Consider the following 14,491-nt stretch of genomic DNA (forward strand, 5'->3'; position numbering starts at 1 on the left):
AAAGTGTAGTCAGCCAAGCCAGTCACAAGTGCAGTGGGTAATTGTGCAATATACTCAGCTTCCCTGATGAAAATAGTATTAATATATTAATATTGCAATTTCTATAAACTGTAGTGTGTATGTCTTAGCTCTTCTTATTCATCACTGCTTGTAAGACAAACTAATTCCTTGTTAAGAAGAAAATAGCATCTTTTTCCGTGTAACTGCTGGCCTCCTCTATAACAAAGCCATAAAGGTTTTTACCTTTAGTTTCAGATGACAGCGAGCTGCACACAAGTGCTACCCTAAAAGCATCAGAAAAATCAACCATGGAGCAACTAGTGGAAAGAGCATGTTTCAGAGACTATCAACGTTTGGGACTAGGAACCATCAGCAGTAACTCTTCTCGCTCAAAACCAGAATACTTAAGAATAACAGCACTGAACAGGATGTATTCACTTTGCAGGAGGTGAGTTTACCAGTTTCCACTCAAATTGTTGAAAATAAAGATGACTTAACACATACTATGTACTTCTGCTGAGAAAATTATAGTCTGCATTAGGATTGTTCAACCTGTGACCTCAGAGCTATTTGTATTCCACACAGAGTTTCATCTTCTGGTGGCTTCATGTGTATTCAGAATGTGAGATTCAGAAAGACTTCCTAGGTTCTTTCTGTAGCCTATGGAAAGATAATGCCCCTGGGCCCTTTGGAGGAGACTAAATTAGATATTCTGGATTGTCTTTTGGAGGAATTCCCCTCTTTTTGGTTCTGTATATTAATGTCTAAGTCATTAGGCTGTTTTTCAATGTTCTGACTTAGCCAATGAAGTCAGCTGGTAGAATTCACTCGTTCACTATGGTTTCTATAACTTGCTGTATTGGTACTGGAAATTATTTATGTAATATGTAAAATCTATTCTGTTCCTAAATAAGAAAGCAAGCCTCAGAAACAATTATACATAACTATTCTCTTCAAATAGTAAAAAAAGTTTTAAAATTGAATAAGTTAATGTATAGAATCATAGAATAATTTTGGTTGGAAAGGACCTCTGTCATCTAGTCCAACCCCCCTGCAGTAAACAGGAACACCCTCAATGGTATCAGGTTGCTCAGAGCCTCGTCAAGCCTCACTTTGAATATTTCTTGGGATGAGGCCTCAACTACCTCCCTGAGTAACCTGTTCCATTTTTCAACCACTCTCCTGGTAAAGAATTTTTTCCTAATATCCAATCTAAATCTGCTTTTCTCTAATTTAAAACCATTGCCCATCGTCCTATCTCTATTGGCATGTTAGGCAACTTAACATTCTCTCTGCTCAATTCTTATTTCATATACAAGTATCAAAACAAAACTACTGTACATCATGCTCAAAAATATGACTTCATTATAGTGGCAGATAAGGCTATAGATTTTTCATAATTAAAGTTGATTTTAAAATGCAGTTTTCTTAACAAATAATATATTTGCTAGGATTGGACAAAAAATGGAGAGTTACTACGTAAAAAACAATTCTAACAGTTGAGGTGTATATTCGCTAAGATATATATTGAGCTTGTAATTTTGCAGGTTTTTTCATTTTCTAGGATTTTGAAAGCAATTTTAGTTGTTGTTCCATTTTTGCACCTTTTTGTCAATACAGTTATCCTGGGCTTCTGGTAGTACCTCAGTCTGTTCAAGACAGCAGTCTGCAGAGAGTTGCTCGCTGTTACCGTCACAATCGCCTACCAGTTGTCTGTTGGAAGAACACTAAAACCAGTACTCTTCTACTTAGATCTGGGGGCTTTCATGGAAAAAGTGTTGTTGGCCTCTTTAAATCCCCAAATACACATACTCCAGGTGAGTTGATGCAGCTAGGCTTTCCTTTATAAGTAATATTATGTAGAAATACTAAACTTTTCTCGAGGGAATTAGTGATGTGATTGAATCAAAATCTCAGATGTTAATGATTACTGATACTATATTAGTTAAGTTTAGTTATTGTATGTCAAGAAGCAGATCCTGAATGCTGTGCTAGTGGTTCAGAAAATGTCAGTGAATTCGAATGTATCAAAAGTTTTCAGTAAAAGCTGATGTTTACCAAATGCAGTCCAAACTTCCCCTGTTTTCCTCAGTTTTTTGTTTTTCACCAGTTTATGCAATGAGTGTGTGTTGTCCTTTTAATAGAGGATTATTTAGAGAGAGCATTATCCATTGAATTGTCTCATGTTTTTCATTGTAATATTAGTTTAACTTTTAACTTCCTTTTATAAAACAGATATTTTAAAGAAGTTTTTAAAATGTATTTTTAAGGCATATTTGAATTAAGTAAATATCTGCCTTTGCTTGAACAAGACTTGTGCAAGCACAAGTTTTGTCAGCCTAGCTATTTTTTCTGAAGATCATAACATTAGGACAACACTAATTTTGGAAAGAACATTAGCTGACCTTCATCATTCACAGGCAGTATTCTGGATACTTATTGTGACTGCCTAGATTTATATCTCGTAGGCTGATAGTTTCTTAAGAGGTAATTTCATGCCAAAAATGAATTTGGCATCTGGTTGAAGAAAAATGCAGTATTCTCTTTAATCAAATTCATAGTTGTTTACAGATTTTTCTAGAATGAGGCTATATTTTTTTTGTTTAGAGAAACTGTGAGGTAGAATTGAACTACCAGGAACTCATTAAGGTAACAGTGAAAATCCTTGGTCCTGTTTATGTTTGCATTCCACCCCAGTAATGATTAAAACACAATTTAAAACTTTTACTCTAATGAATAGTTTGTTCTGTACTACTTTCCAAAACCTGTAATAAGCATTCTGTATAAATATGTGCAAGTTGCATAAAAATAATTTGAAGATTACATGATTTCTTTTCTGCATAGTCCTCCTGAATTTTTTGTTGACAGAGTATCTTTATGAAAACCACTATTTCTATACTTGTAAAGAACAGTTTCCATCAGACAAAATGTTTAGGTATATGAGGTTATGTGTATATCAGGTTAATTTCTAAAATTAAATTTTCATTCAAAATTAAATATTCATGAGATATTAGAAAAATAATTTTTTACATTAGACAGTCTGGCTAGTAGTGCTAATTTGTGAATCACTAATTATCTGCTGAATATTCATGGCAATAGCATTGATTCATTGTGTCTCTTCAGTGTTTTGTGGGAGCATTTTAGTTGGAATGACAAGGTAATAAATTAAGTTTTTTATAATGCATTTTTGTTGAAAAGATTCATAAAATGAGTCAGTGAACTACTACCAATAATTAACACAGCAATTGTGAGAGCTGGGAGTTATACCAGTTGTTCCACAGGTTTGTGTTGGTGTGTGTCAGAAGCATGGTAATTCAAATGTTGGTCTTATATGCTCTTTTTAAGCACTGTGTGATGGTGGTAAGGATGAAGAGCAATTTTTCTATCTGTAATCTTTCACCAGGACGTTATTACCCTCTGTCTTTAATTCAGATATCTGCCCAGTTAAATAACAGACTATGCTATAACTCAAGCTATTAATGTCCTGAGTCTTTCCTAAAGCATACGCAATACTTTTCACAAGATAAAACTTTGTAAGTGCAAGTGGTAAGGACATTATTCTTCCATTTAGGCATTTAATTTAATTTTCTTTCATTTAACTAAATTGCTAATTGACTTGTGGCAATGCTTCAAGGATGAGGAAACGCAGAGAAGATACAAGTGGGAGACTTTATAGAGGCCTTCCAGTACCTGAAGGAGCAAGTCTACAGGAGAGCTGGAGAGGAACTTTTTACAAGGGGATGTAGTGATTGGATGAGGGGGAATGGTTTTAATCCAAAAGCAGGTAGATTTATATTAGTTATTAGGAAGAAATTCTTTACTGTGAGGGTGATGAGACACTGGAACAGTTGCCTGGAGTTGTGGATGCCTCCTCCCTGGCAATGTTCAAAGCCAGGTTGGATGGGGCTTTGAGCAACCTGGTGTAGGGGAAGGTGTCCCTGCCCATTGCATAGGAGTTGGAGTGGGATCATCTGTAAGATTCCTTCCAACCCAAACCATTGTATGATTCTATGATTTCAGGATGTGTAAGCCCTGCTTAAGACTTGAAAAGGAAATAATGTCTCTTCTTCAGACTTTTTCCACTTTGTCAGACAGAAACAGCATGGTGTTTCCTGCATGTACATTTTCTAATCACTTCCTAATTGTACTTCCATTTCAGACACCAATTTTAACAGGGCTATCTTGAAATATCTTTTGCCACCTTCAGCTAATTAGGTTACAGTCTACTAGTATCCAGCATAGAATCTGATTGGTTCATCACTGGAGAAAGCTATTTATAAGTTGTCATTGTGGTTTGTCAAAATGTGCTCCATCAATGTGTTTTGTTGCTCTCTTACTCCAAATCTTGCCTCTTGTGCTAAAATACCAAATGCTGGTTTAAGCAGCTATGACACTTTTGTACTATAACAAGTCTAGAGGTGGCTACAATAAACTAGAATTTAAAAAATTTTACTTGGCATTTGAAAAACATATGACTGGACACTTTTTTGTCTTCATAATATGGCCCAGGACCTGACCTTTATCTCCCTCCCTTTCTATAAGTCCTTGCACCTGGACATAAATGAGTGGAATTTTTCTGGTTAAAATTATTTTTTTTTTTATTATTATTATTGAGGGTTGTTTCCTTTCGTTATGTGTTCTGTGTGTAGATTTCTTAACTTTTTAAAGTCTTAAGTGGACTGTGTGTTACCTTCAGTATTTCTGAGAGCACTGTACCTTCTCATCTTGCTTCTTTTTTTTTCTCCACCCACTGTTTTTAAACTGTTTCTGTCTCCTCTCTGACTTTGCTTTCTTCCAGTCTTTTGCAGCCACTTTCTCTCTGAAATGGTCCTTCTCCATGTCTAGAGCAGCTTAAACAGCATCAGTAACAAGTGGAAAATAATTCTGTTTCTGAGATCTGGAGAGTAGTCATCTGAAACTACATGCATGTAAAAGATTATTCAGAGGTTTTCAGAGAAGGAATTGTGGCTCTCACGACAGTGCGCACCCCTCCTACAAGTTACCTAAGCATGTGGGGAAGACACTTCCTGAAGTTACCTACTGGTGAAGGAGCAGGTGGATTATCACTAGGGAACAGGAACGTTACTTTTCATAATTGGGAATCCCTTTATGTTATCCAATTGTGCATGCACTATCCATCCTCCTCCCTCTCCTTTATTCCATTAAAAAGGTCAGATTCTGGGTGTAGGATTCCTGAAGGACATTGTAAAGGACATTGTGTCTGTTGTTTCTAAACACAGCAGAGTGCACAACAAACTGTGGTGTCTTTTAATGTATTTATGCTTTCACTTAATGGTAATACATGTCAAGGAACCTCCACTTACGGGTAAGTAACCTTCCTTTGCTGGAATGAGGAAGAGCTGGCTGAGCATGGTTTTAACTTCTGTTAAAGAAACATTTGGATGTTTTGTTATCTGTTCTCTAAACATTTTTTTAAAAGGCTGAAATTTGCTGACAAGTAGCAAAAAAATAGAAATGTTGCTTTCCATTCTGAGAGTGAAGGGAAAACTACATCATCTCCATTCTGTCTGTATGGATCACTGTTTAGTGATGATGAATGTTTTAAGTATAGACCATGAGGTATAGACCTTTGGAAGTTTAGCTTTGTGGAGTGGAATGCAAGAGAACATTGCTGGATGCCTCACTGCAGCCAGGTGATGTTCTTTGTCATCAAAGGAATGTTTTTTTGAACCTTTGATAGACAATCCATGACATTTTCTGTGCCCTGCTTTACATGATAAGCTTTTTATTTTGCTATTTTATATACTTATAAATGTATTTTAATGTATGATGTCTTATTGTTACTCTAGCTCCTGCTTCTTTAGAATCTTCAAGCAGTATAGAACAGGAGAAATACCTACAAGCTTTACTGAATGTGATATCCGTCCACTGCAAAATGAATGGTAGTAATACTCTCACTGTTAGACCAACAATTGCTCTGTCTCCAGGTAAAATTGGTTTATATAGTGCTTTACAATGGTTAATTTAAAAGTGAGTTTTCTCTGATTTGGTGTTAATTCAGGAATTCTGTTGTTTCTTTATTGTTACACTTTTCAGATTATTCACTCTTTAGTTGCAGTAAATGTGTTTTTCCATATGTGAAGGATGTTTATCATATGTCCCAAAACATTTTTCATTATTTGTAATCTTTCATTAAAGAATTATCCACCCATGGGTCATACTTTTTGATGAAATTCACTTGAGTGTGAGGCACAGTCTTGAGGCATTGGTAATTATTACAGTTCTGGGACAAATAAAACAGTTTCCCAGAATATCAAGATGGCAAAATTTTCCAGCTTTGGTTTGTTTTGGTTGCATTTTATAGCAGAAGGAAAGATGCACTTTGAAGTCTTTTATAACAATTTTAGAACAAATTTCCCAAATTGAAAACTGTGCATATAAAACTGAAGAGAATGCAAAATACTGCTTTGTCTCATGAGAAAATACACAGTGCCATGGTCAGAATAGCTTTGAACAGATGCATTATTTAGCTGCAGCAGCAGCAATGGGAACTATATAGGCAGTTTCATGTGGGCTACATATTCATAATGGACTTTAATGTCATGTCCAAGTAGAGCTTTACTTGTAGTGAAGTGTTTCAAAATTCACTATTTGTGTTATGCATATGTGGAACTGCAAAGAAATGAATCCATTCTTTATTTCAGTTATTATGAGGTAAATTTGGTAAGGCTTATGTGATGGTAACTCCAATGTCTTAGAAAGAGGAGTATGTGACTTGAAATTGTCTGTCTTGTCTTATTCAGTTGGTGGTAATTTGCCTGCTGTAGCCAAACAGTGGCTTTTTTTGTAAAATAACACCAGTTCCAAAGTGTGCATGCTTTGCTTCATTTGTTGAAAAATATGCTGACTGCTTAGCTCTATCTAACTTCTCCATACTGTTGCCAATGTATGCATCTCTTAAAAAATAAATCTGAAATACAAAATGGGAAAGAGTTAGCTATGTTGTGTGAAAAAGGGTTTTTTATCAACTTTATTAAGTAGTAGTTTTTTTAATCTTCTATTCTCTTTTTGGCTGACTTTAGGCACTGAAACGAGGGCTTCAAGAATGTCTACAGTGTTTAAGCAGGTAGTGCCAGGACATTTGGATGTAAATCTATCCAATAGCTTTGCTCAAGGAGGTTAGTAAGCCTAGCTCAAAGTCTGTTATTTTAAGTAATAAATTATAAAATAATGTTAGTGAAATCAGTTACACTGCTTACAGATTCATTACTCTGTGAAACAACAGAAAGAAATTACAGAGTACTGTCAGTCCATAACATTAGTCAAATCCTTATTTAAGGGACTAACCTAATTATTTAAGTCCCTTAATTACCATTAAATTAAAGCTTTTTTAATTTTTTACGTTAGTGGAAAATTTAACACTCAGTTAGGAGTTATGTTTTTAAATACTTTGTGATTCATCCAGATTTTTAATTTGTTTAATATGTATGGGCTGAAAATGTGTATTTTATATTAGAATTGAATGAACTTTAAAATGTCCAAGTAGAGATCATTCTGGCATTTGGGTAAAGCGTAGCTGATGCTTCATAAATTTACTAATAGTCTATCTAAATAACTTTACTCTAGGTAATGGAGCCAGTTACATGGCCAGACATAGTAAGTAAGGAGACAGAGTCTCTTAGTGTCTTCTTTGGAGACAGTTATTCTTAGGTACAAGGGCTCATCAGTGTCATCTCTACAAGAAGCCTTCATTGTGTGGATTCCGATTACTTTTACTCTCTAGTCTGATGGATTTTATGTGCAACATGTGCATAAATTAGTGCATCAGATTCCTGAAATAGATGCTTGTTAGGATAGGAATGAATCTGTTTCCCAGAAGTTATCATTTTATAATTGTTTATTACCTTTCAGCCCTGAAGGCTCCTTGTACAATTATTTTTAAGCATCTAAATGTTGCTTTTCTTCCTTTTTGATACCTCATATTAGATGAGTTAGACCTACTTTGACCTGCTGAAGTCATTCCAGCCTAAATTATTGATAGAAAAACTGTAGCTTCATACTGGGAAGAATAAAACAATTTTGTACTGAAATTTTTCCAAAAGATACGTAGGAGCTTTAAGAAATAGAGGAAGGAAGAAGGGAGGAGAGAGGGAGAAAGAAGAAAGGAAAATAACACTTTAGAGAGATGTTATATGAGAATTGTTGGAGAAGACAAGAAAGGAAGGGCAGTTAATCACCAAGAAATGGAAAATTATGTGCATTTTCATTTAATCATAGTATATGCTTATTTCATATCTTAAAGTTATGTTTGCTTTCTGTTCGTTGTCCTGTTACTGTAGTACTTGGAGATGAAAAAACATACTGGTTTTAATTGACTAGGTAAAATGGCTAGGGGCCTATGAGAACAGGAGCTAAGAGTGACTGGAATTGTTAGATAAATTGGTGGCTGTGCCCAGCCTGACTTGGTACTGAAATAGTGAAAATGCTGGATAGCTGACAGCAGATGTTTGGTTATATTCCATCCCCCCATGTTGCAACATAAGTGCCAACAGCAGAGTGATGCTGAGGGGCTGTGAAGGTGCTCCAGATAAGTAAGGGAAAGCTTGCTGGTTGACTGTATGGAAGTTTTCTTTTGAAGATAAAAGGATTACTGAAATAACTACTGCTGGTTTCTGGCATTATCGTTTGTGGTAAGTGTGATCGGATGAGTTTGTTGCTACTCAGTGAGGAAAAAAGGTTTCTCAAGGCAGCACTAGGTCGCAGACATTGTTCTGTTGGACATTAAAGTCTCTTGGCTGAATTTCATCAGTAATCAGGAAGAGGGCAGAAAAGTTATCTTGTGTCTTGCTGGATTGATGCCACACCTGCTCTGTATATCTGAAAGGTGTAATTACAGCTCAGTATCTGCAGTCTGTTCACAGTTCAGCAGAATACATGAGAATTTTGCTGAAACGAGAATGTTTGACAAGTACAATGTGAGCCCTAGAGAGGTGAGAAGTTGAGAGAGTAAGACAGAACAGGCAAAGGGAGTATGTCCTTAGACAGAAGTAAACACCAGGGTTTTTTTAGATAAGCTAACACAATTCTTTTAGAAGGAACTCTGAAATACACGAAGTATAAAGAATCTCTAAAACTGTTGCTCTAAAATAAATTGATAACTGCAATTTATTTTTGCAAAGTTTTTTGCTACTTTATGAGAGATGGTTATATTTCATGTGTGAAGCAGTGTTGCAAGATTATATGCAGGAGCAGCAATAACAGGTTTTGGTCAGCTGAAAAAACAGACTCATGCAGACAGCCTAAAAATGGTAATTTCTCTCTCCTATATATTCCTAACAATAGCAAAAAAGAAAAGAGAAAAAAAACCAGACAAAGGTGTTAACTAGTTACTTTATCATATCAAGCAGCTATGGATTATGCACGGCACTATACAAAATAAAATAAAATAGCAGTATTTTTGTGGTCCTGATTCTGGATCCTATAATACACCAATTGAAAATGACATTTTCTCTCTTTTGTGTCAGACAATTATTTTAATGCTCATATTTTTAAAATTTAAGTTAAAAGATACGTGCCAGTGAATAGTATTTCTCGTTTTAAAAAATCATCGTTGTTCTGAATACTCATCCGTTGTCCTGAATATTTTTGTCCGTGTCAGATATGTTTTTTTACTTTATCTAGAACATAGTGTTTGCTTAAAGTCCAGTTAAGTAGCTTCTGATCTGAAATATTTGGCCAAATATCTATTTTTTTATAACACATTTTCATTCCTAAACCTTTTTTGGCAAGACCTTGGTTGCTATTTTTTACAAGAATTGAATGTTCAGTAAAAGCACAAACCTTTTCTTCTTATAATGTTTTATAATTTATAGTGTGGTTCTACAGAACAGCACTTCTTACCTGGCATTGCTGTGTAATCTAGTAGAATATAAAGTTTTCTCAGTATGATTTGCTGCTGTTGGAAAAGTAGTAGGGTATTTATGATTAATAAATACCAAGATAGCTCAAACATTTATTTTAAAAGTAGGAGACATTAACACTTTGGTATGTTTTAATAGAGTATTTGTATTAAAATAGTCGCTTGTGTGCATGTGTCATTTGAGCCAAATATAAACTTTATGCTAAGCATATAAGGCTCCTACTGAGAATGAGAATTTTTGCAAGGAGGGAGGAAAGCTCTCAGTGTGATGGATCATAGATACTGCATATACTTTTACACAGTCCTTTAATATATTTGCAAGTGTATAGAACTAAAATCTTACACTCAGATTTGATTTTGAAGTTATATACCTGGTTTTGAAATTATATACCTAAAATATAGTAAAACAGTTTTTTAAAAGTCACAGAGGTTGGGATTTAGAACTAAGCTAACTTTCAGCTGGATAGAAGCTTTAAATAAAGTATTCAGCAGAGTGATTCAATCATTACATTTCCTTTGGTATAATTATGGAAAAGCACCTGATGGCTGTGCAGCATATTTGAAACTATTGCAATGACACTGAAAATTACTCTGGTTTGATAAATGGGTTCTTCCTTCCCATTTTATATTGGTTTTCTGGGTTGACTGATGTTTAGTCTTGTGACTAAGATTTGTGCTGTCTGATAAATCATATACTACAAAGAAATTAAATATATACTAGATCTTTGGAAATTAATAAGTAACCCTTTTCTTTTCTCCTGCTATGTGTCTCGCTGCAATGTGCATTCCATTCCTCCTTCTTCTGTCTTAACTGTTACCTACCAGTGCTTGGGTACAGAGATAAATGTTTCACTCATTCAAATTCCAAATCAGCAACTAAGGGAAGAGTCCACCAAGGTACTGTATTCTTTGTCCTGAAAGCACTTTCTTTTCTACCATCACCATAACTATGATGCTATCTTAATACATGCTAAAGTACTACTGACAAAAAGCCTCCATTCTCCATTAACAAAATTTTGGGATTTTTTTCAATACTGTGGGGCTTTGGTTTCATTTTTTTGTTTGTTTTGAGGGGTTTTTTTGTCTATTGAAAGTATCCTGCAGTGACAGTGATTAGTCACACACTTCACCAAGTTATTTAATGTTATAATCTAAGCAGAGTAAAATGTAGATTTTCTGTGTGAAAGTTGTAAACCACAAAGAATTAATTCTGCAGAAGAGCTTTTAGTAGTCTTACTGCTTTAGTAGCTAAGATAGCTAAGATACCACTAGCCAAGATATGAAGACTATGAACTTTAAAAAAAATTATTGTTAATGTTAGTGAACAGGGAATAGTTGATTTCTGCCAATTTCAAAGTCCTAATAAAACAATATAGGCTAAATAATGAAAACTACATACTGCTAATGAAAAATAAGATATTAGGCAAAATTAGACTAAAAATATGATTGTGTCTTTTAATCACTGTTATCCATCACTGGTAAGCATGTCCATCTGTTCATGTATCTGTAATTGGGTTTGTAGCTTTTGATGTGCTCAAGGTGCTAATGATGGCTTGCATTTGTAAATAAAGTGACTGTATTTTTGTATATATAATCTTTGGAGACAATTGTCCGTGTTGGAGCTAGCATTTTTTCATACCAAATGAACAAGAAATAATTTACTAAGTGATTACTGTGATTTCTGCTTTCTAAAGTCTTTGTTATTTGTTCTATAGTTCACACCTCTGCTGAGGTGTGAAACAAGAGTTTATATTAAACATACTACCTTACTATGTGAATTACTTCACAAAATGTGCTTATTTGAAGTGGAAACTGTTTAAAACTGTTACCAATTCATAGGCTCCGAGCCAGCCATTCTCAATTACTCCTATTCATTTGCTCATATATAGGACTAGCAGTCAGGCAGACAAGCTAAACTGTGCAGGCCAGTCCCTGCTGAGCATTAGCGTACAGAATGGTTCCTCAATATAATAAAAGAAACATAATCTTGCTTCTAAAAAATAGAATTAAATTGTTTTGCTGGCTGAACCATCTCAGTGGAATTTTACTGTTATCTAGAGCTTTTCTTCTTCTGTGCAAGAAATGTTAGCTATGTGTGTTATTGGATTTCCCTGAAGGCACTGGAGGGTCTTTTAGGTGCTGTAGGATCTGAATTTCTGCTACTACGAGGTATTTCTGGTGCCTCTTTTGGATATCTTGCTTTACAGATTTATGGACAAGAATCTCCTGCAATAATCTGATTTACTGCATATTGAGTTAAAGAATTTTACAATGCCATTTGAATGCCAAATTTAGTGCACTTTAAGGAATTTGATTATCAAGCAGTGCTATTTATATTCTGAAAAGCAAGTACCTTTCACATACCACACATAGGATGAACAAAAGCAGCTTCACAAAATCATTGTTATTACCGAAGGCACAAAACCCAAGAAAATATTTACTACTTGTTGTTTTCTTTTGCTAGTGCTAAACAGGCCTTGGCAATCTGGTTTATTGCTACTTTATCTTACGTTAAAATCACAAAACTTACTTTAACATGAACAGAGCCAAGCACATCTTTGTGCTGCAGGAATCTCCTCCTCTGGAAATGACAGTAAAGCTGCATCGACAAGGCACAAAGCACAAACTAAAAATGCTGTTGAGAGGAGGTGTTTTTCAGGTTGTACAGTGCCATTCAGATATGGCTGTTCTGCTTTCAGATGCAAGTCTGTGGTTCCACATCACACTGCTCTGCTTCAACCTCATGTTGTTGCTAGTTGTGAGATTTCTGTGCACACTAATGGTGATCTTGCTGCCAGTGTGAAACTGTTAGACTGTGATCTTGTCTAGACATTCTCTCCACTCACACAACCATCAGTCACACCTGCAGGAATTTAGTCATGAAACATGTGATTTAAAAAAAAAAAAGAACTTCCTTAAATTAGTTTTCCTTTCTAATTGTCCATTAGATATGGATTATTAAAAAGTAAAATTCATGGCATTCTGCATTTTAATCATCACACTTCAGGAGTAAGTATGGAATAATTTAACCTCAAATTTACTTGAATGGATCAACCTTATATACATTTTCATTATGATACATTATGTTTGGTATTATTACATTGTGTAGCTGAAAGGAACACAAGAGCTCCAGGTAACAGAGAATTCTAACTGATACTATATCTACTTTTGAAGAAGGTAGTTAGATTATATTCTTCCTAGTTAGGCTCCCAAAATAATAGGTCTTTGACAAGAAAATGCATCAAGTTTTTGTCCCTGCTTTTGACAAGAACAACACTAGCAATATTATTTCTGTAGGCTTTAATGGACATTAAGTACTTGCAGATTGTGATTCATTTCATTGTGTTATTGCTATTGTAGCAATCATTTGTTCTGCAGTAGAAAATGTTTTGCAGAGGTTCATTAATGTCTTAGGTTAAATAGTGCAATAGGATGGTTTTGACCATTTTGGTTTAGAAAATATTTTTTTCCAGTATGTACTGTTAATTATGTTCTATGAGGGATGCAAATGATATGTTCAGACACTCTACAAATTATGTTTTAGCATATGCCTTAATAATGATGATCTCCAGAGGTTTTTAAATATTTTTCATCTTTATGAAGGCGTATGGGCAAGTCTTCGTTCAAGCAACCGATTTATCAACACACAGACTCCATTCATTGACGTTGGTGCACGACTTGCAGGGAAAGATAACACTGCTTCCTACAGTAACAGCACTTTCCTGCAAAGTCAGCTTTTGAGACGACAAGCAGCCCTGTATATATTTGGAGAAAAATCTCAGTTACGGGTAATGGCAATTATTTTTTTTTATGGTAATGTAGTTTTTATTTGGATTGAGTTTAATAGCCCTAGTGCCTTTACAAAATAATAAATAATATTCTACGTAAGGTGGATGGATAACTCTCTTAAAGGGGTAAAGTCTTGCTAAGGTTATTCCTATGCACAGAATAGTAACCCATCAGAATAACAACTAATGGAGTATAACTCATTATACTCTGTGTGTGTATGGTTATGTAATACCACAAAGTTAACATAAATAAAAACATACTGAATTATCTTAGAGAGCTAAGAATTATCTTAGGGCTAAGAGAAACAAAAATGGGTAACAAACGACTGACTGTAGGAATGGAGAAGCTTTTGTACAAGGTAAGAGCTCTCCAATAGGGAAAGAGGTGGCTAGGAAGGAAATACATTGCTGAGCAACAGTGCATCCAGGGAAGACTTCATATTTGGAAGTCCCCAGTGTCTTTACTGTCTCAGCTCTCTCTCTGCATTGGCTTTGCAGGGAGCAAGGGCAGAAGAGTTCAGGTCTGCTCAGCATAGCTGCTGGGATCAAGATGAATGATGGGACTCTAGGCAAGTGGAGTGGCCCCTGTTGTAAGCAGCAGTGGAGCTTGCTACCCCTTTTTAGAGACTGTTCAAAGCTATTCTAAGGAAAGTGCTGGAGTTCTGTATCTGCAAGTTCATGCTTTCAGAACTGCACTTAATTACACCCAAAGACATGCTACTGTGCTCTGATTCTGCTGACTACTGAAGTTATCTGAGTCATCATCTCAGTAATTTCTAGTTTAGGAAACATGATACAGACTTATTTTGTAATTTAAAGTGCA

General features: G+C 35.1%; 1 protein-coding gene across 1 annotated transcript in view; it reads left to right on the forward strand.

The window, feature by feature from the left end:
- The window catches only part of SBF2 (SET binding factor 2), a 198,164-nt gene that overhangs the window by 160,815 nt on the left and 22,858 nt on the right, over nt 1-14,491 (forward strand). The window contains exons 26-31 of the mRNA XM_030450948.1: nt 250-448; nt 1,621-1,817; nt 5,811-5,948; nt 7,044-7,139; nt 10,706-10,777; nt 13,484-13,668. Coding sequence (XP_030306808.1) covers nt 250-448; nt 1,621-1,817; nt 5,811-5,948; nt 7,044-7,139; nt 10,706-10,777; nt 13,484-13,668 — 887 coding nt within the window. The remainder of the gene's footprint in view (nt 1-249; nt 449-1,620; nt 1,818-5,810; nt 5,949-7,043; nt 7,140-10,705; nt 10,778-13,483; nt 13,669-14,491) is intronic.

Source organism: Calypte anna, chromosome 5 (assembly GCF_003957555.1).
Source record: "Calypte anna isolate BGI_N300 chromosome 5, bCalAnn1_v1.p, whole genome shotgun sequence".
Taxonomy (NCBI): Eukaryota; Metazoa; Chordata; class Aves; order Apodiformes; family Trochilidae; genus Calypte; species Calypte anna.